The 27,937-nt window shown below is 43.4% G+C and overlaps 1 protein-coding gene across 1 annotated transcript; it reads left to right on the plus strand.

Annotated features, from left to right (window-relative positions):
• Positions 1-8,644: 8,644 nt before the first annotated feature.
• GIMAP7 (GTPase, IMAP family member 7) lies at positions 8,645-15,383 on the plus strand. The gene is made up of 2 exons (XM_036328954.1): positions 8,645-8,784; positions 13,924-15,383. The coding sequence occupies exon 2, from the start codon at positions 13,965-13,967 to the stop codon at positions 14,853-14,855; it is 891 nt and encodes a 296-aa protein (XP_036184847.1). The 5' UTR covers positions 8,645-8,784; positions 13,924-13,964; the 3' UTR covers positions 14,856-15,383.
• Positions 15,384-27,937: the final 12,554 nt, after the last annotated feature.

Here is a 27,937-nt window from a genome sequence, read left to right on the forward strand (position 1 = left end):
AGAGGCTGTGGCCAACCTGCAATCAGCCATCAGACCCTCACCAAGGCTGGCCAAGAAGCCAAGCAGGGACCCCCACCCTGAAGGGGCTGTGGCCAGCCTGCATACAGCCATCATCCCCTCACCTAGGATGGCCACAACCTCATGGGGTGAGGGTCCCCACTGAGGGCCTTGGCCAGCCTGCAAACTGCCATCAGCCCCTCACCCAGGCTGGCCAGGCATCCCAGTGGGGACCTCAACCCAGAGGGGCTCTTGCCAGCCTGCAAACAGCCATCAGCTCCTCATCCAGGCTGTCCAGGCACCCAGGGGGGACCACCATGCAGAAGGGGCTATGGCCAGCCTGCAAAAAGCCATCAGCTCCTCACCCAGGCTGGAATGCACCCCAGGGGGCACCCCCACACGGAAGAGGCTGTGGCCAACCTGCAATCAGCCATCAGACCCTCACCAAGGCTGGCCAAGAAGCCAAGCAGGGACCCCCACCCTGAAGGGGCTGTGGCCTGCCTGCATACAGCCATCATCCCCTCACCTAGGATGGCCACAACCTCATGGGGTGAGGGTCCCCACTGAGGGCCTTGGCCAGCCTGCAAACTGCCATCAGCCCCTCACCCAGGCTGGCAAGGCACCCCAGTGGGGACCTCCACCCTGAGGGGCTGTTGCCAGCCTGAAAAGAGTCATCAGCCACTCACCCAGGCTAGCCAGGCACCCCAGCAAGACTTCGACCCTGATCCGGGACACCCTTCAGGGCAAACCAGCAGCCCCCACCCATGCACCAGGCCTCTATCCTATGTAATAAAAGGGTAATATGCAAATTTACCCTAGCAGCAGAACAACTGGGAATGACTGGTCACTATGACACACACTGACCACCAGGGGCAGACGCTCAATGCAGGAGCTGCCCCCTGGTGGCCAGTGCACTCCCACAGGGGGAGCTCTGCTCAGCCACAAGCAAGCCTAATCGCTGCCAGTACAATGGTGGTGGTGGGAGCCTCTCCCACCTCCTCAGCAGCACTAAGGATGTCCGACTGCAGCTTAGGCCTTCTCCCTGCTGGCAAGTGGACATCCCCTGAGGCTCCCGGGCTGCCAGAGGGATGTCTGACTGCCAGCTTAGACCTGATCCCCCTGGAAGCGGGCTGAAGCCAGCAGGTGGTCATCCCCCATGGGGTCCCAGACTGTGAGAGGGCACAGGCTGGGCTGAGGGACACTCCTCCCACGTGCACAATTTTTTGTGCACCGGGCTTCTAGTCTATATATATAAAAGACTAAGCAACCTGCCTACCAGATGATCAGCCAGTAGCTATGACGCACACTGACCACCAGGGGGAAAACGCTCGATGCAGGAGCTGCCAAGAAACAGCAACTTTACAGAATGCCCTCTCACATACCAGTACCCCTTGGGGGATTTTGGACTGCTGGTTTCCGCCCAGTCCCGACAGGATGGGCTGAGGGACCCCCACCTGTCAGAGGTACTCCACTACCTCCACAGATGCCACTCCAGGTACCCCAGAATTTCTATTTTGTTCTTAAAAAGTAATCTCTATCTTTATTTACAGTGTCTATTTGATGAGCTACTTCATCATAGCTTCCTTTCTTTCTTAAGAATCTTTTCCCTCAGTACTTTAAAAATATTTCTAACTACTTCTTTAAAGCACTGTTTTCAAATCTAGTATGTTGGCCTTCTCACAGAGAATTACTGTTGCCTGATTTTTTTTTTCACTACATGGGTTACAACTTCCTGTTTCTTTGTATGTCTTGCAGTTTTGTTAAAAACTGGGTGTTTTAATTAATGTGCTCTGCATAGTGATTTACCTTCTGCATTTCTAGGGCTCAAGTTGCTGTTGTTTGCATGTTTGTTTAGTGACATGCCTGGATTCTTCAGGGGAAATCTATGTCCCCTGCAGTGTGAAAGCTCTGATGATGCTCCTTAGAAGGTGCAGCCTTGGGATGTCACATGGGATGACAATAGTCTTAGCAGTGCTCTCCTTGTTTGTCTCTTTCCTGAATCTTTCTGTTAAGCTCTGTGTCTCCATTTGTATTATACACAGCTGTTAGGTCTACCAATTGCCAGCTGATTGCTCTCCTGTTATTTACAATGTCTCTGGGCATAAATTGCTCCACAGTCTGATATAAATAAAATTGGTTTCCTTTGCAGGGTTGTTTGGGGGTCCTGTTTTTCAGGTTTTCTCTGATCCTAGAATGACCCTTTGTACATGTCTCTTTTCCTGGTTCTCTCTTGTGCATTCCTGACCTATGGTCTCTCTTGAAATTCTTATGGGATTACCAGACTCCTGTAAATTATTTACCAATAAATATTCACCATTTTAAAGAGTGCCCTTTGAACTTCCCACACTCTGCTTCAAATAAAGTAATTTTTTCACCAGTTAAGCTTTGGGAATATCATTGTTAGAATTTGAAAGATTGCAACATCCATGAGCACTGGTTCAATTCAGAGTAGAATCTATTTTGTTTGGCTCATGTCAGACTCAAAGTATTAACTGTTGTGCCTGCTCTGGAGGAAGAACAGGTGCGGGTTTGGAGACTCATAGGAGGACTCCTCCATTTCATCCTCAGGCCAGCACCAGCCTAGGAGAGGTCCTTATTGATCCTAAACTCTGCTCAGGGCGATCTCCATGTTGAGGTTCTTCTTGCCGAGCTTTCTCCTCTCACCCCTCTGAACAATTCATCAGGTACAGATAAGGGGATGTGGGCCCTGTAACCTAGACTTTGTAGCCTGTGCTGTGACCGAAATTTTAAGTGATGAGTTAAACAGAACCAGGAGGATGTGAGGTTGAAAAGTGCTGTGGTTGAGGCAGGGTGCATGCTTTCCTGTACACAAGTGAATTTACAATAACATCTTATAGCTCATTTCCTGGAAATAGAGGGGATTGTGAGAAAAAATAAAAAATTTTGTGCTGTGATACACTTGAAATACATTAAAATTGCACCGTTGTCCCTTGGTAATAAATCACCTAAGGACATATGTTTATGGGAGAACTGGAGTGAAGGGGGGGAAAAAGCCAAACTAAATACAAAAGTAAGAATTGCAGATAACAGGATAAATTGTGCAAACCAAACTGAAAATCTCAGAAAAGAGGCAAATGACTTAATGCTAGCAGATGGATCTGGTGGCCTCTGAATTCTTTCCTGGTTCCTGTACTAAGCAGCCTCTTCTTCTTCCCCAAGATCAAGGACTCAGAATTCAGGGTTGTGCAAGCAAGTGAATGGGCTTTGGAGGAAGGGAACTGAGAAGTCCTGAAAGATAAGTAAGGAAGGGAGTGGAGGGTGTGCTGAGAGTGGCAGAGACTGTGGGAGAGGCACAATTGCTTCCCTGCTTCCTGCCTTCCTGGCTGTTGGTGCCACATGGTAATGGGCCTGGGATCTGTCATTGTTTGTAACTATACATGACTCTGATGACCCCAGGCACTCAAAGCAAGGGAGCAGAGGCCCCCAGTGACATTGCTCCTTCACACAGAACCTCAAGCCAAGAGTCCCAGGACTGGTCCCTCCAAGTGGTCTTCCATGAGGACCCCTGTTCGCTGTCACAGTTTTATCACTATAATCAACCAACATCTGAGAGGAAGTGTGAGTAAGCAGCCAAGGCTCAGGGTTCAAACCAGTGGGGGAGTCTGGGGACTTCTTCTCTAGGGACCAGGCCCAGATATTGGTGTAAAATGTAAATCATGGGGGGTGGGGGGCATCAGACTTAGATGATCTGACCCTTCCCTATATTCTCATCTGTAGAGATACCAGGGCTCATAGGGGTTATGTTTTGTCCAAAGCCATAGACTCAATAGTGCAGATCAGAAGCACATATCTTTCCTGCCTGCATTTCATGTGTTAATGACAGACACCAGTGCTGATGTGCTAATATGACTGTCTGCTCTGAACCTAACCTCATGGAACAAAGAAAGTGTCACTGGGCTAACAAGAAGGGGACACATTGTCAGACATGTCATCCATCCTATGCTGCAGCAGATGCTGCTGGCTTAGATATATTTAAATGCATGAAAACTCATTTTGTGTTATTTTGTAAAGGATAATGCCCTCCTTCATTTTTTAGGTAAAACTATTTATTCTTTTTTGAATTAAATTTATTGGGGTGACAATGGTTAATTACATGATATAGGTTTCAGGTGTACAATTCCATGATACCTCATCTGTATATTGCATTGTGTGCCCTGCCAAAGTCCAGTCTCCTTCTGTCACCAAATGTTTGACCCCCTTTACACTTTCCTGGCCCCTCTCACTCCATCTTTTTGGTAAACACCATAGTGTTGTCTGTCTCAGTGAGTTTTTGTAAAATGATTCTTTTGTAGGAATTCGGTGCTCTGTGGGAGTCTGAGGTTGGCTCTTGCGGGTGGGCCTGGAGCATGCTCTCAGGCAGAGGTGGTCTCAGGATCTGTTGTGCTCACACCAGCTGGCAATCTGCCCCTTCCCCTTAGGAATCCATGTGCCCTTCATTTTCTTTGTTTCTCTCAAAAAGAAAGACGTTTTGGGTTTTTTTTTTTTTGTTTTTTTTTTTTGTTTTTTTTTTTGGGGGGGGGTTGTAAAATTGTTGATGACTGTTAAATTCTTCTGTAAAGGGCCTGAGTCCAGAAAGGGTAAAGAGGATGGAGAGGGGGCAAATCTAGAGTCTGGAATCCTGGGAAGGGAGACATCACTGAGAAACCAAGTCATGCAGAGTTTAAAGTTTTCTGAGAAAGCCACCACTACACTCATCAGCAGCCTCTGTGGTCCTCCTGGGCCAGATAAGTGGGTGGGGGTGGGGAGGATTACTCTAATAAACACAAGCTCATGCAGAAGGGGAAACCTCTGGGATGCTGAGAGGATGGAACAGGAGGAGGACAGGAGAAAAGGTGGAGGAAGGAGCAATGCATTGTGTGAGATTCCTAGGGCTGACGTAGCACAGTACCACAAACAGTATAGCTTAAAGCCACAAAAACTTATGACCCCATAGTTCTAGGGGTCCAGCATCAAAAGGTTGGCAGAGCCATGGTCTCTCTGTAGGGGTTAGGGGGATCCTCCCTTGCTGGTAGCCAGGTCCTTGTGTTGCTGGCAATCCTTGGAAGTCCTTGGCTGGTGGATTAATAACTCTGATCTCTTGCCTTTTGCACTGTACAAGGAGAAACCAGGTGTGCCCCCACAATGTGCTGGGAAACCTCCTTAGCTAAAGACTGAAGTTCATCACTTGCAAGCTCTTCTTCCCACCCAGCAGTAGAATCAAATTCAGCATCTTTCCCCCACTTTGTATCAAGTATCACCTTTCTTTCAGTGTCATTACCAAGATCCTCACTTTGATCTGAGATCTCACCTTTAATATTCAAATTCCCATCAATAGTTTCTTCAAGGAAAATTTCAAATTTCTGTATCAGGTCCCTCAGCATTTGCCCAGCTTCTGTGCATTACCCTCAATTCCATAACCACTTACACATTTTAAGTATTCTTTTTAACAACAGCATCCCGTGCTTTTGTACCAACACTAAGCCTATGAAGCAAATACTCCATTTTAAAGACTATGAAAGTGAGTTGCAGAGAGGATAATGTATCCACATGTGGTATCCTGAAAATTACCCCCTTAAAGATTGCCATCCTAATCCTCAGAACCTATGAATATTATCTTATTGTAAATGTGATGAAGTTAATTATTTTGAGAGGAGGAGATTGTCTATCTGCGTGGGTACTACATGTAATCACAAAGGTCCCTAGAAGATGGAGGCAAGAAGATCAAAGGAGGAAGAAGGCAATGTGATGATGGCAGCAGAGATTAGAGTGGTGTGGGCACAAGCTATGGATTCTGGAAGCTTCTGGCAGCTAGAAGAGGCAAGACATGGATTATCTACTGGAGCCTTCAGAAAGATAAGCCCTAATGATACCATCATTTTATCTCCATAAGACTAATTTTAGGCTCCTGACCTCCAGAACTCTAAGAGAATTCATTAGTATTGCCTCAGGCCACAATATTTTTTAATTTGTTATGGCAGCAATAGGCAACTAGTATACCAAGCTCAATTCTTGATTTGTGGGAGAGTCAGCACAGTGTGAGGAATCTATTATCTTCATCTCCTGCTATCACTTTTTCAATGTTGTAATAAGTTTGAGTTTTGAATTTATCTGAATCTTAGAAGCTGAGCTCCACAAGGCAGACTCTGGTAAAAGTTAAAGAATTGTGTTTTTTAAAATAACACACAACCTTTGGAAAAATTCACATACATCCACATTGCCCTATGTGTATGATGTGAAGAATTAAGTGGTAAAAAGAATAAGTGGAAAATGTAACAAAGGAAGCTGTGACTTTCTCCCCATTCATCTCTTTGCTTCTGACTATGTAGAAGGAGCAGCATCCTGGGAGGGGGGAGGGCACCTTCAGGGAGTTCCAGATGGGGACCCACAGCAGAGAGACAAGTGGCTCACAGCAGAGCTGGGTGTGGAAAGGAGCTCCTAGTGACGAAGAGCATGGCCAGGTGAACAGTGCAGGAGAAATATGAGGCAACACTCCTATCACAAGTCTTCTAGATGGAGATCACTCTTAAGTTAGGGTTCAGGAATGGGATTGTCATGTTTCATATGCTCCTCTGTGGCCAATGACCTCAAGCCTGTTACCATTCAAGACCTGTATCCTGCACCCTGTGGGCTCTTTTTTTAAAAAAATTGATTTTAGAGTCAGAAGAAGGGAGAGAGAGACATTGATCTGAGAGAGACACATTGATAAGTTGTCTCCCATACACCTTGACCAGGGATTGAAACTGAGACCTTCTGGTTCTTGGGACAGTGCTCCAACCAACTGAGCCACAGAGGGTTCTATCTCAAACACTTCCCTCCTCCCTCTAAGGAACTTAACTGTGTATCTAGGGAAATACCTGGAGAAGCAGATGGTTGACCAGGAAAACACACAAAGCAGCTTCTGGCAAGACAAGTTTCATTAAAGGAATGTGGAGAATGAAGTGAAACTGGGCAATGGTGGATATATTTGGAGCAGGAGATGTGGTTATGGCTATGCTCTCAACTCATATGGCAGCCTGTCAAGGTGAGTTTCCTGGGTGTGTGACCTGTAGAGCTGTACAAGGCCTAGTGATTAGAGGGGACCCTTACATGGTTTAATGGCTTTATAATATCATCTTGAAATGCTTCACGATTTTTCAACAAAGGACCTGGTATTTTCTATTTGTGCGAGTCCTGGCAAATTACATAGTTGGTCCTGATCTGTGTCTTTATTGGAAATCAAAAAAGTGTCATCTGGGGCCCTTCATTGTAACCCAAGTCATTAACACCAATAATTGGTCCAAGGATATGGTTATTAACACCATAGTTTCCAAAGCCAGCTGCTTCCCTCCATTAGTAACCACCCTATTGTCCACTACTTCTTGCCACATATGGTCCTCTTAGCACCTATCCTGATGCTAAAACATCGACTGATCAAATTTCTCAACCTAGTGAACAAAATCTATATATATAAAATGCTAAGCAGCCATGCAACCATCCAACCAGACAGAGGGTATGGCGTGCACTGACCACCAGGGGGAAGACATTCAGCAGAAGAGCTGCTGAACTGTCATGACTTGGCAGCTGCAGTTCTTGGGTGACACACCCTGGAACCAGAGAGGAAGGAGCTCTCACACTCCAGGACCCCTCGGAGGATGACAGAGAGCTGGTTTCAGCCCATACCTGCAGGACAGTCCCAGAGACTCCACCTGCAGGATGGATCCCACTCATTCTGCAGATGCCTTGGAGCCCGTGGTGCAGCCCCAGGTGTGGGCAGGAGGGGAGGGACCACGGGAGGTTGGCTCCAGGACATGTCTGCCTGTCCAACCCAGTCCTGCCCTGCCGGCCACCTTCTAATTAATATCCTTTCAATGTGCACGAATCCATGCACTGGGTCACTAGTATATAATAAAAACTCAGTATTTTTATGGTGATGGTTCATGGTTCATGGTTCCCTAGAAAATCCTGTGAACCATGAGAGCTTTGGCAGCCTGTATCTCACCTAAAAACAATTTTCAAAGCCTAATGCATCCATCCACTGGTAAATCTAGAGTAAGCTGACTGTCTGGTTCTGGGGTGGGAGAAAGTAGGAAGATTAGGAAGGAAAGTTGCATCTATTCCTCAGGTGCATGTTTAGTTGTCAGGTCATACAAACTTTCAATTTTGCAAGAACCATATGAAGAAACAAAACAAAACAGAGAGCGTGGATGTTTACTGGAGAATAGTTTTCCAGGCCTCCTCTCCTCTTTTCTCCATGGCTCCCAGTGGGTTAGACTGCTTTGGCTTTGTACCTGAGTCCTGTTAATTTCTAAATGATTAACATGAGACCCTCCTGAAAGAACAGACCCAAAACCCAAATTGTACCATCCCTAGTGAACACCCAAGGATTCACGAAGTCATAAGCCAACTTCCTTCTTCCAGAATAACCCCACAGTCTCCCACTACACCAGGGAAAATGACAGACACTGTGCCTGGCTTTCTAGGCAAGGTTTAGGTCATTTAATAGGGCTTTTTGGATCCAACACTATAACCCAAAACACTCACTATAGCTTTGGAAATTTGGGTGCGAGATTGGGCACAAGGAGGAAAAGGTTTCAATTTGGCTAATCTGAAACACTCACCAAATTAGGGACAATATGACTGTCTTTTTAAAGGCAAACAGTTCCTCTACTGACTCCACCCCATCTGTGCTTCCTGGCTCACCGGGTTAAAAGGACGCAAACACTTCATCCTCACAGTCAAAGCAAAAGCCCACGCTCAAAGAGATTCTTTGGAGAAAACCTGAGAGCTCATCAACTCTTGGTAAAGAAGGTGAGTCTAGCTGAGTAGGGGTCCTGAGTGGCAGAGCTGTGAGGGCCGTAGGTTCAGGGAGTGTGCAGAGCATGGGTTCTGGTCTCAGGAGAGACCTGTTTCTGTGCCAGCAGCACAGTGGGGGGTGGAGTGCTTTCAGAGGGTAGTGGCACATGGTAGAAAGGGGAGTCAGGAGTTTTATTAGCACAATGTTACACGTCTCATTTAAATAAGACACATTTGTGCTTACTGGTGTACCTTCATGCATTTGCTGCTGTGATAGACACTGAGGGCTCCTCTTCCCTGTATAGGAAATGAGTGCCCCCAAGTCAGTTCTTTAGAGCTCAAAGGCAATTTAGAGACAACCCTGTCTAACTCCCTCTTTTTACTGAAAAAGAAGCGGGACCCCAGGGTGTTATGACTCTAGGGGTTGCCCACATCACTAAAGGCAGAGGAAATCTAAACTGCAGGTTGCTGAATCCTTCCCATCATTTAGTAGAAACTGTGACCCCAGTAGTGTGACATGTCAAGTGAGGAGGGGGTGTTGTGGGGAGAGGGTTGGCTATTCTGGAGGAACAATGTATGTGAAACCCTCCTGTTCACTTCCCTAGTTACAGGCTTCCTGACAATTTTCCATTCTATAAAGAGTGTGGACTTCCTTCCCTGTCTTCTCTTGATATAACTCTTACTCTATGGGATTTTAGAATCATGGGCCTGAGAAGAAACTAAGAAGAGGCTGTTGTGTGCAGTGGTTAGGAGGGAAGTGGTAGTCAGACAGACATTGAATTGGATCCCTTCTCTGCCTGATAACTGTTGGCACCGTGACCATGGGCAAATGTCTAAGTATTTTTGAGCCACAACAATGTCCTTATTTTAAAAGTTAGAAAAATAAAATTAGCATTTTGGGGCAGTACATGAGATAATGTATAAGACATTTATCAGGGTGCTTAGTATAGAATATTTGATAGTGGTTTCATTACACAGGTTTAAATTTTTATTGTGGAAAAATTTTTAACTTATTTAATGATAAAAGACTAGTACAGGGAACTTCCATGTACCTACACCAGGCTTCAATGATTACCAATAGATGCCAATTTTGTTTCATCTATGTACTCACTACTCCCTACACACCCCACATTTTTTTGAAGCATTCATCAGACATTGTTTCAGTAAATATTTGAAACCATTTAAAATATTAACATAATCAGACTTCAAAAAGCAAGTCGAAATTTTGGAAAATTGTCAGTTGCATGCAGATTTCTCTGATTATCTCATAATTTAAAAAATTGTTTGAAGTCAGATCCAAATAAGATTCATAAATCACAATTGTTTGATTTCTCTTAAATTTATCTTAATATGTAGGTTTCCAACCTTCCCTGTTACTTTCTGGGAAATTTCTCTGGTGAGAAAAGGGAAGTCTTTTATCCAACAGAACCAGGCAATGTACATTTTGTTGATTTCATCCTCACGGTGTGATTTCACCTGCTCGTCTAGTTCTGGTGTTTTGTGTGAATTTATTTTAAAGGAGACATTTGATCAGATTCAGGTTTGACTGTTTTTTGGTGGGAATACTTCATGGATGCAGCTGTCAACTTCCATCAAAAGGCTTGATCCTTTCCCTTTTTTTGTCTATGTTCAGAACAATAAAATGCTTTCCTCACAGGCTCCAAATGGGGTTATGGACTACTTTTAAGAAGAAGGCCTTGCCCTGACCGGTTTGGCTCAGTGGTTAGAGTGTCGGCCTGCGGACTCAAAGGTCCCAGGTTCGATTCCGGTCAAGGGCATGTACCCCAGTAAGGGGTGTGCAGGAGGCAGCTGATCGATGTTTCTAACTCTCTATCCCTCTCCCTTCCTCTCTGTAAAAAATCAATAAAATATATTGGGGGGAAAAAAGAAGAAGGCCTTGCTATGAACTCATGGATTTCAACATATTTGATACATTTGATTCATTGGAATTATTATTGATACTCAAATTGTCACATCTTTGTCCAGTTGGATTCTCTTGAAGTTGACTCATAAGTCCTTTTGATAAATTCCTAGAGATTTGCCGAAACCGGTTTGGCTCAGTGGATAGAGCGTCGGCCTGCGGACTGAAGGGTCCCGGGTTCGATTCCGGTCAAGGGCATGTACCTGGGTTGCGGGCACATCTCCAGTAGGAGATGTGCAGGAGGCAGCTGGTCGATGTTTCTCTCTCATCGATGTTTCTGACTCTCTATCTCTCTCCCTTCCTCTCTGTGAAAAATCAATAAAATATATTTAAAAAAAAAAAAATTCCTAGAGATTTTTTAGAGCATCCTGGCTTTCTAGTTGACAAGAGAGTGTAGACTCAACTCAGATATTTCCTGCCTACTCCTAAAATCAATACTTTCTCCTTAGAGCCCTAATTGTTTGGTGGGAAATGAATGGCATTTGAAGACTACACTCTGGGCACTAAGGGTGCTCTTTGTCACTGGGCTCATCATTAACTCTATGCCTTTTCAATGGACTTCAAAAGTACACACACACACACAAAACACTAAAAATAGGATTTTTTGGAAAACATTTTTAATTCAGGTTTTGAATTTTTTTTGGCGGGGGGGCAGGGGGGGCGGGGAGGACCTAGTACAATCCTTCTAGATATGCACAATGAAATTATTGCATTTTCAAGTTACTTAGACCAATTTCTTATGTGGTTTATCCACCATACAAAATGCAATTAGATTTGTTTGTTTCATTTGCTTTCAATATCTTAAAACATAACTTTTGTTGTATAATTATGTAAACTACCTACATGATTTCAAGATCAAAGCTATGAAATCTTAGTGTAACAAAGACATCTAGTTTCCAGCTTCTGTCCCTGTCACCTCTACCCTGCTTCTCCCATTCTCATGTAAATAATGTTTTGTTGGTTTAGTTTTCAGAGTATCCTGCTATTACCTTTTCATATATATGAAAAAAATATATTATGTTTTATATATGTAATTCATATTCCTCTTATTAGAGAAATGGTAGTTAAATTCTATATTATTTTCTTCACTTTGTTTTTCTGTTTTGCTTTGTTTCACTTAATGATACATCCTGGAGATCTCTCCATGCTGGTACATAGAGACACATCTCACTCCTTTTCACAGTTGGATAGTACTTCACTGTAATATATGTGAATATACCTTAGTTTATTCCTACAAATGGCCATTTTATAGGTTTTTGGTTTTTTGCTTTTACAAATCATGATGAGATAAATAGGTTTATGCATTTTTTTTCTATACTTCTGTCAGTGTAGTTTACAAAGAATCCTAAAATTGGGGATTGATAATCAAAGGGAAAATGCATATGTACTTTTGCAGCACAGTGCTAACTTCTCTGTAGAGTTTGGACTGTTTTTCCATTCTCACCAGCCATGCAGGGGAGGCCCTGCTTTTGCCATACCTTTACCTACAGATTAGGCCAGCAAATGTTTGGATTGTTGCCTAACCTAGAGGTGAGAAATAGAATCTCACCTCAGAAATAGAGGTGTAATTTTAATTTATTTTACTTTTTGTGCTTTGATTTATTTTCCCTATTATGAGTGTATGTTAATATATTTTGATATATTCAAGACACACTTTAATTTCTTTTTCTCTGGGTGTTTATTCCTATATCTTGGTCCATTTTCTATTGAGTTGTAGGGTTTTTGTTTCTGTTCTTCATAAATTTTTTAAATTTTATTTTCCTTTTTGAAGTATTACAAATAGTAGTACATGTCTTCTTTTTTTCCCAATTGTCCTTCCCCTGGCCTCCCCTACCCCGGCGCAAGCTCTTATCCAACCCCTCAGTGTCTTGTGTCCAATGGTTATGTTTATATGCATGCATATAAGTCCTTCGATTGATCTTTTACACCTATAACAGAAATATTCACCCCTTTGGTATAAGTTGGAAAATGTTTCTTTCCCTGGAGTGACATTTTTGGTTTAATTTGTCTATGATTTTTTTTGTCCTAGATTATGTGTGAGATTTTCATGTAATCATACTTATTAATCCTTTTCCTTATTCTTTTTCAAATCTTATAAATCTTTTCCCTATTTTACCAAAAAAATTACCCATGCCTTTTTCTATTATTTATATGGATTAGTTTTTTACATTTAAACTTCTAATCGTTCTGGAACTTGAATGGCATGAGGGAATAAATGTAGTTTTATCTTTTTCCAAATGGTTTACAGTTACCCCAAAGTTGCTTTATTAGTCCATCTTCGTCCCATTGATATGAGATGCTGCCTTACTGAATCTAACTGTAACATAAATGAATGGAATATAAATGAATAGAGTCTGATTAATTTGGTCTATTTCTGAATTTTCTGCTTTTATTTCACTGTTCTCTCTATCCATGAACCAACATCATACTGCTTTAATCATAGAAACTATGATGCTTGACTCCAGAAAGAGCTGGTCCTCCCTTCTTGTTGTTTTTCTTAATAGGTCCAGATAACTTTCTTTTTTATTCATCCAAATGAACCTTATAATCCATTATTTGAAGTTTATAATGTGATCCTTAACTTTATAAGCCACTGTTTGTCACCTGCATGAAAAAAGATGCTGACTCAGAAATTAACTTTAGTTATATAAAATCATGTTAGGGAAGTATCTATTCTTTTCTTCATACAAAGACTTTATAATCCACTTTTTATCACTTATAGGGGAAAAGCTTCTGATCAAAATTCCAATAATGAGTCATCTTAGTATTTCTGAAATAAATCATAAAATCATGGGGTATTACTTTTTTAGTGTCAAATAATATATTTAAAAATTTTGTATTAATATTTCCAAACGAGACACATCTGTAGCTTTACTTATTGGTGAAGTCTTTGGTAGCCTTGGGATCAATATAACACTTGATTCATATAAGAATTGAAAGATTTCCCTCTTTTTTAATATGACCAGGAATAGCTCGCATCGCATTGAGATGATCAGATCCTTAAAGCCTGAAGTGAGTTCCCCTGTGAAAGGATCTGGACCTTGTACTCTTTTGTGGAGAGACTCTGCTCTATTATTTCTTCCATAATAATTGAACTGTGTCATCTCTCCATTCTGGTAATGAGTAATAGACCATTACAAATTTTCATGGAGGAAAAGAACGAAGAAAAGAGGGTTGGGAATGGTTCCCACTTAGCTAAGTTGACCTTTCTCCACTCTCCTCCCTTCCATAAGGTCTTGTGGAAGCCTAAAGCACAGAACCTCTTGAAACAAACATGGCTGGTCTTCAGGAAAACAATCTGAGGATTGTTCTGGTGGGGAAAACTGGAAGTGGGAAAAGTGCAACAGCAAACACCATCATTGGGGAAAGAAAATTTGTATCTAAAATTGCTCCCCACGCTGTTACCAAGGAATGTCAGAAAGAAGAACGCCAATGGAAGGGGAGGAACCTTCTTGTCGTGGACACCCCAGGGCTCTTTGACACCAAGGAGAAACTGCAGACCACCTGTGAGGAAATCAGCAAGTGTGTCCTCTTCTCCTGCCCTGGGCCTCATGCCATCATCCTGGTACTACAGCTCGGCCGCTACACGGAGGAGGAACAGAGAACGGTTGCATTGATCAAGGCCATCTTTGGGGAGCTGGCCATGAAGCACATGATCATGTTGTTCACTCGCAAAGATGATTTGGATGGTAAGACACTGAGTGAGTTTTTACAGGAATCAGATGTGGACCTAAAAAACATCCTCGAGGAGTGTGGGTCCCGCTGCTGTGCCTTCAATAACAAGCAGAATGCAGATGAAGCTGAGAAGGAAGCTCAACTGCAGGAGCTGGTGGAGATGATAGAGAAAATGGTGTGGGAGAACAGAGAGACTTACTTTTCTGATGACATATACAAGGACGCAGATGAAAAGCTGAAACGCCAGGCAGAAGCCTTGAAGAAAATCTATGCTGAGCAATTGGAGACGGAAATTAAACAAACAGAAGAGCTATGTAATCAGAAGAAAATATCACAGGAAGATAAAGAGAAAAAAATAAAAGCCCTAAAGATGAAGTATGAAGAACGAATTAAAGATATAAGGGGAGAAGCTGAAAAGAATATATTTGCAGATATTGTACAAAGCGTTAAAAATATGCTTTTAAAACTATGGCATAGTTTTTTCAAATAGTGTAAATTTTCTTTTTTCTTTTTAATTTACCATCATTTGTTAATGTGGTAGATTGTATTTTCAAAAAATGGTTATAACAGTATCTTCTATCCCACCTATTCTTATAATCTGAGCTTGCTTTTCCTTTTGTTGAGTTATAAAGGTCTGTGCCACTGCCTTGCAATTCCATGGACTTTGTGTCTGCTTTAGCAAATAGTGGATGGCTATGACTTCTAAAATTAGATAGGGAGGATGCCTCCTTGCTCTCTGGAATATGTTCCCTTGGCCCTTGGCCATCATGTGTTGAGGAAGCCCAAGTTGTCCATTGAATCCACATGAAGAGGACATGAAATCACTGGCTCACTCCCCTGGTTGGTCTTCCTTCTGCCAGCAGAAACAACTTGCCAGCCATGCGAGTAGGACAAGATGGAAGCAGATTCTCCAGCTGCCAACTGAGCCATCTCAGGTGAAGCTGCAAAGAGCAAAGATGGGCCACCCCCACTGCATTTCTGCCTAGGTTTCAGGAGAAAAATAAATGATTGTTGTTGCTTTAAACCACTAGGCTTAGGGATGGTTTGTTATGCAGTGACAGCTAACCAGAATCATCCTCCCAGCTCATTTCCCACCAATCCCCACAATGCCAACAAACTGAATAAGTTAGAAAATTGGTATAATAATGGAATAATATATTATGGAGATTTCATAGGCTCAATTTAGGACAATTCAAATGAGAAATCCTTCATATATCAGTGTTAGCACCACTGGTGATGCACATTATTTTAGTCCATGTCTCTGAGGCCCTTGTTAGTGAAGCAGCAGGCTTTTCCAGCAAGATAGTTCTGTTGTCCACATGAGGCAGGATAGTAAGATGCTAGGTAATTTCCTGGGCAAGTGGGAAGTGGAAACTGAGACAAGAAAATTACACAAGGCCAATCTGTTTGGGTGTCTTGCAGCCAGCTTGTGAATCACAAGACCTTATCTTCCCAATCAAGGACACTTAAAAGCAAATGGATTATACTGTCCTCCCTAACCAGAGGATACATAGCTTATATCACCCTGGTCTGGGAAGTGGAGCACAAAGAGCCAATTAAGGCTATTTGTGCCAGCCAAACCCAAGGATAGAAGAAGTCAGTGAACAAGTAACAAAAACCCATTAAAGCCAGACACAACTAAGATAAAAGTAAAACAGATCAAAGAATAATTCCAAACTCCACCATACACTCATTTTGATGCATCAGCATATTAAAAATGCACCTGGAAAGCTGAAAAAACAACCAGGAATAGGGATAGAAAGCCCTCCGGACAAAAGCTCACTGCCTTAGAGCAGTCCCATGCCCCTTTATCAGGCATGAACTTTTTTAAAAATATATTTTATTGATTTTTTACAGAGTGGAAAGGAGAGAGATAGAGTTAGAAACATCGATGAGAGAGAAACATGGATCAGCTGCCTCCTGCACACCTCCTATAGGGGATGTTCCCACAACCAAAATACATGCCTTTGACTGGAATTGAACTTGAGACCTTTCAGTTCACAGACCGACGCTCTATCCACTGAACCAAACCAATCAAGCATGAACTTTTTATTTCTTCCTTAATGCTAAGGGTCTCCATGAGAGACTTGCAGCCAGCAGAGCAGTGGCAGCTGGACCCAGGCTCAGTCCCTGATCCCGTCCCCAAGGCCCCCTTTCCCTGACTTCCCAGTGAGATGAAGCAGCCCCACCTTGGCTCAGTTCTTTCCTATAACATTTCCAGAGCCAAAGCAGCCCCACCTAGGCGCTCTGCTGTGGCTTCTTCTACCCTAACCCCTTCTTTTATTTCACTGTCCCTAGCTTTAATAAACATACTCTCAAAATCACCTGGACTTGCGTTTTGAAATCTTTCCTGCACCAAATCAAGAACCCACACACTATAGGGTAAAAAAAAGGACATATATAATACTCTCAAGAATAAAGATTAATTTTTTTAAAAAAGAAAAGAACCCACACACTATAGGCCAGCCTGAGGCAGATCCACTTTGGGCTGGTCCCTGTCCAGTAACACATGGACATCTGGAAGTTATGACATTTTCTTACTGTTTTTCTCTCTCTTTTCTTTTTAAGGTACCTAGCTGTCAGGGCCAGCCTGACAGGTTGAACCTGGCTGAGGTAGGGAGGTGGGAATTGAGAAAAGAAAGAAAGACAGGAGAGTGGGATCGGGAGGACTACAGGTCAATCGAGGAATTGCAATAAGTTTATTAACCACGCAATGCCTTTTATACACAAAACACTGAATAGGAGGTTGGTCAAGAGGAATGTATTCTTTGTTCCTCTTAATCTCTAGGGGAGAGACAGAGCAGAAGGACAAATTCTAGGTACAGCAAATCTCAGTAAATAGTTACAGATTTCTTGGTAAGCCATGAAAGGCTGTTCTCATTCTACAAAGGTTGCTGCCATTCTACTGATAACTGCCATCCAAACAAGTCTGGGAAAACTGTGTGGGTAAGGGTCCCAGCCTTGCTAGCCCCTTCAGGTGCAAGGACCATGTCAGCTTACACCCGGTCTCCAACACCTAGCCTTAAATATCTATTAAAACATTAACTTAAGAATCTCCTCTCTGCCAAATATTTTTCTTTTGCCTCTGCTGATCCATCCTTTTCCCTTCTTCACTCTAACTCTTTGCCTCAGGAGGCTGACCTATGTGGATCACATTGTTACTCAACCCAAAGGTTCTCCACTTGGGGTGTTGTATTTAAGAAGGAGACATGGTTGTCCCAAGATAGTTTTATTTACTTGTAGCAAATTAAGAAAACATGGGATTGATATAAAAACCTCTGTCTCCTCAAAGGGAGGCTTAGCCATACCTTACACTCTTTGGTCAATTACGTGGTGGTTTATTCTTTGCAGTTGGCTACAGTAATACTGCTGAGTTCTTATCAAGATCATCCTGTTTATAGCTAGACTGGTGTATTTGAACATTTAGTAAGAGCAGCATTGAGTAAAAATGGCCCAGATCTTAACACTTTTGTCCTCTCTAACAACATAAGTGAGAACTTTGGTTCTATGAGTTCAGCCTGGCGTCTGCCAATGAGAAGTGCAAGCAGGAGATCTTTTCTGGGTAGAAAAGCAAGGCCAGGGTATTTGTTCTCCTGCCTCTCTCCCAACAAGGCCATCTCTGACCAGGTGCAACCCTAAGCCAAAAATCACAACTTCTCTACTCAACACTTTTTCTGGGTTCCTGTTCTCTTCACCCTTTTACGGTTAGGGTGCTATTTCCTCACTGTTGCCAGCAGTCTCCCCTGTCACTTGCATACCCTGTGTGCACAGCTTGTAAGAAACCTGTGCACTTGACTCTCCCCCAAGTTCCTAATTAGAGTGGGCCATCTCTGCTGCTAATATCCTGATTGATAATTCTTAACAATACCCACTGTCTTTTCTCTTTCAGACATACACTGACCATTATTGATGTTTGTTTTAAAAATCCCCTTTAGTGTTTCCTGACACCAGAATATCTCTCCTGACAGCTGAAATCTGTGTCATTGCCCAAGCAGAATGTTTTGTGTTCATACCTGATGAGTCCATTAATGTATGATCTTTGCTTAATCACATGAGAATACCAGTCAACTCCCTGAGTGATCAGACCCCCAGATCAAGAGATTTGCAAAGTCAGTGGTTTGGGTCATGTTGTTCTGAGTGGAAAATGCTGTCCCTGGTTTTGGGAATTGGTGTCTTAACCTGTGTTTTCACTTGCAATTGTATTCTTGCTATGGCATATGGGAGAGCAGCTGCCAAAAGAGCCATTTCCATGCTTTTGAAGCCCGTTGCTGACCTCTCAGGGCACAGTGCAGAAGAAGAAGGTGGCATATGAAATTGTGAAAGCCGGTCACCATGCATGAGTGTTGGTGACAGATGGACAAGAGTTTCAAGTCTGAGCAGTTCTTACTGAATGCTAAAATGTGGCACAATATTTTGCAGAGGAGTTCTAGTGGATGAACTTGACCTAATGAATACTGATGAGTTTAGCCAGCTACAAAGAAAAAATCAACATGTAATTAATCAAACCATGTACATAGGCAATGGCTAAGCCTCCCTTAGGGAAGCAGAACTTTGAAAAATATTCCCCTGTCTCCTTTACTTGTTACAACTGAAAATAGAACTTTTTCTCCCACCAAGACTGTGTTCCTTTGAACCCATTGTGTCCTGTTACACTGGGGAAGGTCATGGAGAAGATGTGACCTCCAGTTGACCTGAAGCCTGGTCCAAATGGGCTTTCAGTTTGCCTTTTTCCCTCCCAGAAGCTGCTTCAAGGACACAGCCTTGAAATAATAATGTGTTGTTGAGACCATCAGGATGGTGTACCAGACTTAGCCCAGCTACATAATTTTTTCAAATCTGGCAGGTAAGTGCAAAGAAATTTGTCTTTGGGCCACCCAAGACAAGCCTTGTAAGTAAATTTCTTAGCTTATTAAACTACCACCAACCCATCTGCCATGGCCTGCTTCTCTTTTGAGTCTTTCCCTGCCCTCTGTATGGGCACTAGTTTCAGATTAAAACTCCCAGGAGTTTTGGAACCAACATTGTGATTTTAAACAGCAGTCTCATCTATGTTTTTAAGCAAATATAAAAAATGAAGTATCTGAAAAATGAAGGCTCTCCAACCTCCCCTGAGGGGTCCTGGATTGTGAGAAGGTGCAGGCCAGGCCAAGGGACATCACTGGTTCACAATTGGGGCAGGGGAGGGACCGTAGGAGGGCTCCAGAGTGTGTCTGGCCCATCTCACCCAGTCCCAATCGGGGCTGGCCAGCCAGGGAGGGAGCCCAGCAGGTTGGCCAGTCTAAGAGGGACTGTGGGAGGAATCCAGGCCATGTCCAGCTCATCTCGCCCAGTCCCCATTGAACAGACCCCAGAAGGAAGCTAACCTACCGGTCACAACATCGGCCCTATGGTGGTCAGTGAGCATCATAGTGACTGGTCGAACAGTCAAAGGGTTGGACGGACAATTAGCATATGATATATCCACACTAATAAAAGAGAAAAATGGTAATTGGTGTACAGCGCTACCGTTTTCATTGGCTAATCAGGGCTATATGCAAATTAACTGCCAACTAAGATTGGCAGTTAACAGCCAACTAAGATTGGCAGTTAACTGCCAACAAGATGGCGGTTAATTTGCATATGTAGGCACAATGCAGGCAGGCGAAAGGGAGAGCAGGAAGAAGCCCCCTGCCACTGACAGTGATTGGAAACCCAGGGGGGAGCTAAGAGCTGGGGGGCAGGGCAAAGGCGGCCCTGGGGCCGCCTTTGCCATGCCCCCCAGCCATGATCAGAGAATCAGGCACCTTTGCTGCCCTGGCCAGTGATAGCAGGAAGTAGGGGTGGAGCCAGCGATGGGAGCTGGGCACGGTTGGAAACTGACAGTCCCGGGAGCTAGAGGTCCCTTGCCTGGGCCTAAAGTGGAGCCCACGATCGCGGGGCCCCCCGCTGCCACTGCAGGTCCCCACTGCCTGGGCCCGACGCCCAGGCCAGAGGCGTTAGGCCTGGGCAGGGGCGGAGCCTGCAACCATGGGGAGCTGGGGGGGCAGAGCCGGGGATTGGGGGGATATGATGGTCCCCTTGCCCAGGCCAGAAGCCTGGGTCAGAGGCGACAGGCTTGGGCGGGGGATGGAGCAAGTGATCAGAGGGAGATGGGGGTCCCCTGCCCAGGCATGATTCCTGGGCCAGAGGCCTCACGCCTGGGCGGGGGTCAGAGCCAGTGATCGGGGGGACATGGGGGTCCTCTGTCCAAGTCTGACACCTCTGGCGGAGGCGTCAGGCCTGGGCAAGGGGCCGATTAGGCAATCGGAGGGTGATGGGGGTCTACGTCTCTGGCCGAGGCATCAGGCCTGGGCAAGGGGCAGAGCCAGCAATAGGAGGGGTCTGGGGGTCCCCTGCCCAGGCCTGACGCTTGGGCCAGAGGCATCAGGCCTGGACTGGGGGCAGAACCAGTGATGGGGGGAAATGAGGGTCCCCTGCCCAGGATGATAAGAGTTTAATCTCCAAAATTTACAGGTTATTGATACCACTTAACAATAAGAAAATAAATAATCTAATCAAATAATGGGCAAAGGACCTAAACAGACACTTTTCAAAAGAGGATGCACAGAAGACCAAGAGACATATGATAACATTCTCAAAGTCACTAATCATCCGAGAGATGCAAATCAAAAATGACAATGAGGTACTATCTCACACCTGTCAGAATGGCTATCATCAACAAATCAACAAATGACAAGTGCTGTCAAAGATGTGAAGAAAAAGGAAACCTCATGCACTGATGGTGGGAATAGAGACTAGTGCAGCCACTGTGGAAAACAGGTTTGAGTTTCCTCAACAAATTAAAAATGGAAATCCCATTTTACCCAGTAATCCCATTTCTAGGAATATATCACAAGAAATCAAAAACACCAGTCAGAAAGGATATATGCACCTCTACGTTCAAGCAGCACAATTTATAATAGCTAAGATTTGGACAATGCCTGAGTGCCCATCAGAAGATGAATGAAGTAAAAACCTGTGGTACATCTACACGATGGAATACTATGCTGCTGTAAAAAAAAAAAGGAACTCTTACCATTTGCAACATCATGGATAGACCTGGAGAGCATTATGCTAAGTGAAATAAGCCAGTTTCAGAAAGATAAATATCACATGATCTCACTCATTTTTGGAATATAATGAACAACATAAACTGATGAACAAAAATAGAGCCAGAGTCATAGAGGCATCAAACAGACTTTCCAACGTAAGAGTGAAGGCATGGGGGATGATAAGAGATCAGCCAAAGGACTTGTATGCATGCATATAAGCAGAGCCAATGGACCAGGGGTGGGCAAATTTTTTGACTCGAGGGCCACAATGGGTTCTTAAACTGGACCGGAGGGCCGGAGCAAAAGCATGGATGGAGTGTTTGTGTGAACTAATATAAATTCAAAGTAAACATCATTACATAAAAGGCTATGGTATTTTTTTTTTTTTAGTTTTATTCATTTCAAACGGGCCGGATCCAGCCCGCGGGCCATAGTTTGCCCACGGCTGCAATGGACACAGACAGTATGGGGGTCATGTCATTTGTTTGGGGATGGGAGCGAGTGGGGAGAAGTCAATGGAAGAAAAAGAGACTTATGTAATACTTTAAACAATAAAGAATTTTAAAAAAATAAAAGAAAAAGCATTTTCCAGTGAGGATTAACAAAACAAAACAAAAAAGACATACAAATCATAAGAAAGAACTAGAAAGAAATGAAGAATTCAATATCTGAAATGAATAATACACTGGAAGGACTCAACCACAGGTTATACGAAGCAGAGAGTCAAATCAGTGATTGAGAAGACAAGGGAGCCATGTGGGGCCACCTGACAACCAAAGATAAGAGGCCAAAAGAGTCAGGCTCAGCAGATTCCCTCCCTGTGACGCCCCCTCCACTCCACCTCTCCCCCCCACACACACACAACCTAAAGAGAACTTCCTGGTCTTCCTAGAGAATGAAACAGAAAACAAAATGCAGGTCAGGTCTGGTCTCCACTGGCTAAAAGGGAGGGAAGACAGTCTGTTTCCTCTGCTTCAGAAATAAAAAATAATATTAGGATGTGGTCACAACTGGTCCAAGGGAGAGCGGGGAGTCTGTTTCCTGTGTTTCCAAAGAAAAATGTACTAGAATGAAGTGCACATGATAGGCCAAAATTGAGAGAGGGCAGTTTGTTTCCTTTTTTTGAAAAATAAAAATAATAGTAGGGAATGGTCTCATCCTGAAAGAGTAGCCCCTTTCCTTTTGGAGAAGGAGTTAACTGATGAAGTGTCACCCACGGTTTCTCCCTCCTGGGTGTGGGGGGGATAAGCTCTTCCTCTTCTAAAGGACAACAGTCAGCTTGGTGCAGTAATGCTCAGGGCTGCCTGTGGGACCCTCCCTGTGACTTCCCAAATCTCCAGTGAAGAAGCTAAAGGCCATGGAATGCTTCGTACATCTTGTCATTGTGGAAATCAGCTAAAGAAGTGAAGTTCAAAACAGACAGAGGGCAGTGACACATGATTGAGAACATAAAGCAAGAGGAAGTGAGCTCAGGAAGTTCCCCAAAGGAGAGAGATATTTGGGACTCTCTATGCTGTGGAACTGTCCCAAGTACAGTGGTGCCTTGACTTACGAGTTTAATTCATTCTGTGACGGAGCTCTTAACTCAAATTACTCGTATGTCAAATCAATTTTCACCATTACAATGAATTGAAATGCCATTAATCCATTCCAGACATCCAAAAAACACTGTAATTGTTTTGTTAAATGTTTTTAAATAAGAAAAATGTATTTAAAAATAACAAATATTGTATAAAAGCACAATACTGAACAATAGAATGTAGTGCAATAAACTTGTTTTATTAAGTTTAATGTACAGCATTTACCTTGGAGATCAAACGACTTAAAGATGCTGATGGAGTTGGAGGAGAAAGGCTGAACTGAATAACTGAATAACTGAATCTTATTTGCTGATTTTTGCCCTTTTCGCCACGCTTTCATCACTTTCATCTACAGGAGTTTTCGATAGAAACCTGTCCAATGAGATCTGTTTCATCCTCCCTTTCAGAATATTTCTGAAATGAGTTAGGAAAGTGTCATTAAATAGCTCCATCGCACGCCCAGTTGCGATTTTTTCTGGGTGTTTCTTTTGAATAAAGTCTGAAAGTTTCTCCCACATTCCCAACATTTCCTTTATCTCACTTACAGAGATAACCTCCTCCTCCTCCTCCTCCGTGTCATCTATTTCCTGCAAAACCTCCGTGTGCTGCTGCGTCTGTAGCTCCTTTAGCTCCTCACCATGTCTGCCAACGGAGTAAATGCTGGTCCTCTTTTTAAAATTTTCGAACCAGCCCCTACTGGCTTTAAACAGCTCGCCCAATGCCTTGTCCATTGAAGTGCCTGGGGTCTGCTGCAGCAAATCAGCGTAAATAGCTCGTGCCTTCTCGCAGATTATAGCCTTTGTCACGGTATCTCCTGCAGCGAGCTGCTTCTCCATTAACCACACCATTAGCAGTTTCTCCATATTTTCAAGAATAGATGTCCGCTGTTTAGAAATTATTTTAACGCCCTTGGCTGGAGTTGTAGCCTGTATCGACTCCTCCTGCTTCAGTATGGTGCAGATGGTAGAAGTGCTACGCTCGTACTGCTTCGCCAAGTCGATTACACGCACACCTTGGTCATGTTTTACAATAATTTCTTTCTTTAATTCAGTGCACGTTATCCGCTTCTTCTTCTCAGCACTGTCCTTCACACTTACTTTCTTCAGATCCATGGTTGAAAAAATGAAGTTTTGCAAAATAACTGCAAGCACAAATGCAAGCACAACACTGATGCTTCAACTAAGAGCTAACCGCTTAAAGTGAACGAGTGAGACACGTGATGCTGGGCTGATGTTGTGGCATTCACTGTGACATTCGCTGCACCAAGTAGCGGTGGGGTATCTGAAGCTGGCTCATAACCCTAATTTTAGCTCGCAATTCAAAGCAAAAAACCGGCCAAGAGACAGCTGGTATCTCAAAAAACTCGTTAGTCGGGACACTCATAAGTCAAGGCACCACTGTATCCCAAATCTCCACAGGGTAGGGTGACACATATTTAGTGAATGTCTCCTGTATATGAGGAATTTGTACAAAATGCTGAGCAAGGAGGAGCTCCCTGGCACCCGCTATGGTGGCAACATACTGTATGTTAGTCCACTGAGACAACAAGTGATCCAAGTACAAGACAATAAATTAACACATTGTCCCAGGCATACACAGCCTCAAATAGGTGTAAGTCCTATTGAAACGTTTCTATAAGAAAGGCCAGATACAAGGTGCATTCTCATGTGGATTATTCAGCTGCGCTGAATCCCTGTTGTAAACAATTGCCCCACTGTATTCTCTGCATCACAGGGAAGGGCCTGGAGACATTCCTATTGCCCCTTCTCGGACCGGTCCAGGTTTGGATCTGCCACTGGTCTTCAGCAGATGCTCCATCATAAGGGGTTTGGGCCAAATATGGGTTAAAATTCTCATCTGACATGTTCAGAGATTTAAAATATCTTTACCACCAATTTGAAATCCTCCCCCCCCCCCCGCCCTTAAGAACTTTTCTTCATAGATTCCGGAATTCTTTAATACATACAATATTCTCTGGGCAGTGTCTTATGTCTCACTTCTCCTATAGTGAAGTATGGCAGCAATCATTTCAGGTAGAAACTATAGTTTAACTTTAACCCTGCTGTTTGGCTTCTGTACTTATTTTCTTTGTTTAACAATAGAAAAGTTATTTTAATTTTCTGAATTATATAAATTATCTCATTGGTTGTGGTTATACTGGTCTTAGAAAGCACATTTTCCTTTACCTGGGAAGGACAGCACAATTATCCCAAGGTCAGAGGGCTCCAGTTAACGTGTCTCTGTTGACTCAGTGTTCCGGAGACCCAAAACTGTGATTTAGATAACATGCTGCTTCTGCCTCTGTAAACTGTTTTTTTTTTTGCAAACTAGGTTCCTCATTCCAAACCCTGGTATGTCATCAATACCTTTGTAATTTTGGCCAATATAAATCTGGGGTTGGGGCTGGGGCGGGCACTATGAGATCTGGGAGAGCGAAATGCTCCCTCATAGTTCCGGATTTGCAATAAATGTGACTCTTTAATTCGACTACTTGAGGCGTCCTTGTGTGATTCGTGGGGTACATTACAACATTAGCTCTAAAGAAAAGTACTTGGAAAGGATTGGCAAATGGGAGTGTAGGAGAGGGATTCACTGAGAAAAGAGTAGAGAGAGAAGGAATCGTGATAGACACTTCCAGGAGCAGGGCTGGAACCCCAAATTCACCCCAAATGCTTGCTGTGAGATGCTACACTTCCTGTGGGAGTCCCAAGTGGAAAACATCAGATGGAGGAACTGAAGAAAAGCAAAAAATGGAGAAGAGGAATCTGTAATGAAAAAAAGTCCTAGAGTAATCAGTTTGGGAGAGGAAGAGAGGAACTTCAACTAGGGTGTTACCCTCATATGGTCACCTGAACACACACAATGCCCAGAGGCATTCCTGGGCACTTCAAAGAATTGGACTCAAAGTATTTTTAAAGTCTAATTTAATTCGTCCTTTTGTTTGCTTTGTATGAGTCCATCATTTCAGACATTGAGAGGACATTCTTTATGTCCTCTTCCTATTTATTTTTTAGGGTTGACACAAGGCAGCAATGCTTGGGTTCTCAGCAGGAAGGGGGAATCTATATGGATTTTGTTTTGAAGCAATTATCTCTCTGTCGCATAATGATACAGAGCTTCCTCTTCTCCATGGTCCCCAACCCCCTGGTGACTTGAGAAAGCCATGTCCTCTGGAGATGAGCATCCTTGGGAAGTTTTGCCCACAGCTGCTGAAGGTTCGGGGGCATTGCCAGTGGATGCTGGCAGTTGCAGTCCTCTCTGTTTGTTGGCCCTCTTCAGCATGTGTGGTTGAAATTATATACTTAACAGTTCAATATATATTGCTACGGCAAAAAAAAAAGAACAAAAGAAAAACACTTGCAAATTTTAAATTTTAAGTCAACTAATCTGTGATATTAAAAAGGTCTTGCCTTCTATGGGCAATTGTTTGGTGCCTCCCTGGGGGGTCTTTCATGTTCTGAATACTTTAAATATTTTTGTCTTTTCTTAAAACTTTACCATCTCTTCATCTAAAAGTTGTTAACGTAAAAAAAAAACAAAAACACATTGAAACCAGAGAGCTAAAATGGCAGCTGTATAGACGGATGTGTCCTGTGCTTTGTCCTGGAGCAGATACGAGTAACATCCAGCCCGAATAGGCAGAGTAGATTCAGCTTGGAAACAGTTTGCCGACGGGAAAGGCAGAGGACTCCCAGAGAAAGGGGACTATTGGAGCCTGCCGGATCCGGGTCCCCTAACTGGGCAGCCTCCACTGCTGCTGAAATCTCTCCTGGAATGCTGGCTCAGCTGCGGAGACAGCGCCATCTTGAGTAGCTGTAATCAGAAGAGTATATATCCAGAGACCCTGCATACACGGCATCCAGGGATTAGCTACTAACCCAGAAACACCGGATCTCAAGCAGCTCGAATACGTGGACTCAGAGAAGCCCTGCTCCTCCTCATGGAAAGGTCATATTTCGCCTAGATAAAGGTGCAGTTTGCAATTCATGTTGGAGAGAAGAACACGCGCAGGGGTAAGTAGCCCCCTACAAAGTCCACGGGCCATTGGGGCCAGCGTGATCTGCGAGTGTGGAAGGGCTCTCGCAGGGCTGCTGGAAGAAGGGAACTCTAAAAATAAGCCCATAACTGGACTGGGTGCAAAAAGGTAACCTCGGATTTTGGCAGTGTGCCAGCTGCTTAGTGCCAGGGGAGAGAGGACGTGTGGAAGACACTGCACACAGAGCTGGACGGTGCAGGGTTGCGAATTTGCACACCTTCTAAGGGTCATTTTTTTTTTTCGTTTTCTCTCTCCCTTAAATCTTTGCATTTGATTATTAAACCCAATACATAGGATCGCCCAATTGGGGTCACTCACAGAGACTGCAGGGGAAAGTTGTTTTTGTGGAACCTGGAAAACAGAGTGGAGAATAACGATCAAAGAACCAGCTCTGGGCAGTTGACTCTCCCAAACCAGTAGTAGGTGCAATAGGGAAAACAAAAACTAACTACTGGATAGAGAGGACTTATAGCCTCAGAGGTCAATCCAGAAACACTGCCACCCAGGGGGTAAACCACAAACTGTCTCTTCTATAAATACAAATAAAGGCAGTCTGGGAAACAAATACGGCCTGCTTTAAAATCAGGACTGTGGTTTTTACAACACAGAGGAACAGTGTATCACAGGGAATATCAACACTCTCCTGAATACCTGACAGGACTAAGGCATGCCAGACAGAAGAGTAGAAGAAGTGAAGGACCATCACTACTGACCATTTTCATTTATTTTTTCACCTTTTAATTAAGAAACTATTTTTTTTCTTTTTTCATCACCTGATTTTACCCTTTTTATTACTACATTTTTATTTTTAACCAGTATTATTAATAGTAACCATTTTACCTTTTTTAAAAGAGTCATTTGATTTCATCTTTATTTTATTTTGGAA

Source organism: Myotis myotis, unplaced genomic scaffold (genome assembly GCF_014108235.1).
Source record: "Myotis myotis isolate mMyoMyo1 unplaced genomic scaffold, mMyoMyo1.p scaffold_m19_p_11, whole genome shotgun sequence".
NCBI lineage: Eukaryota > Metazoa > Chordata > Mammalia > Chiroptera > Vespertilionidae > Myotis > Myotis myotis.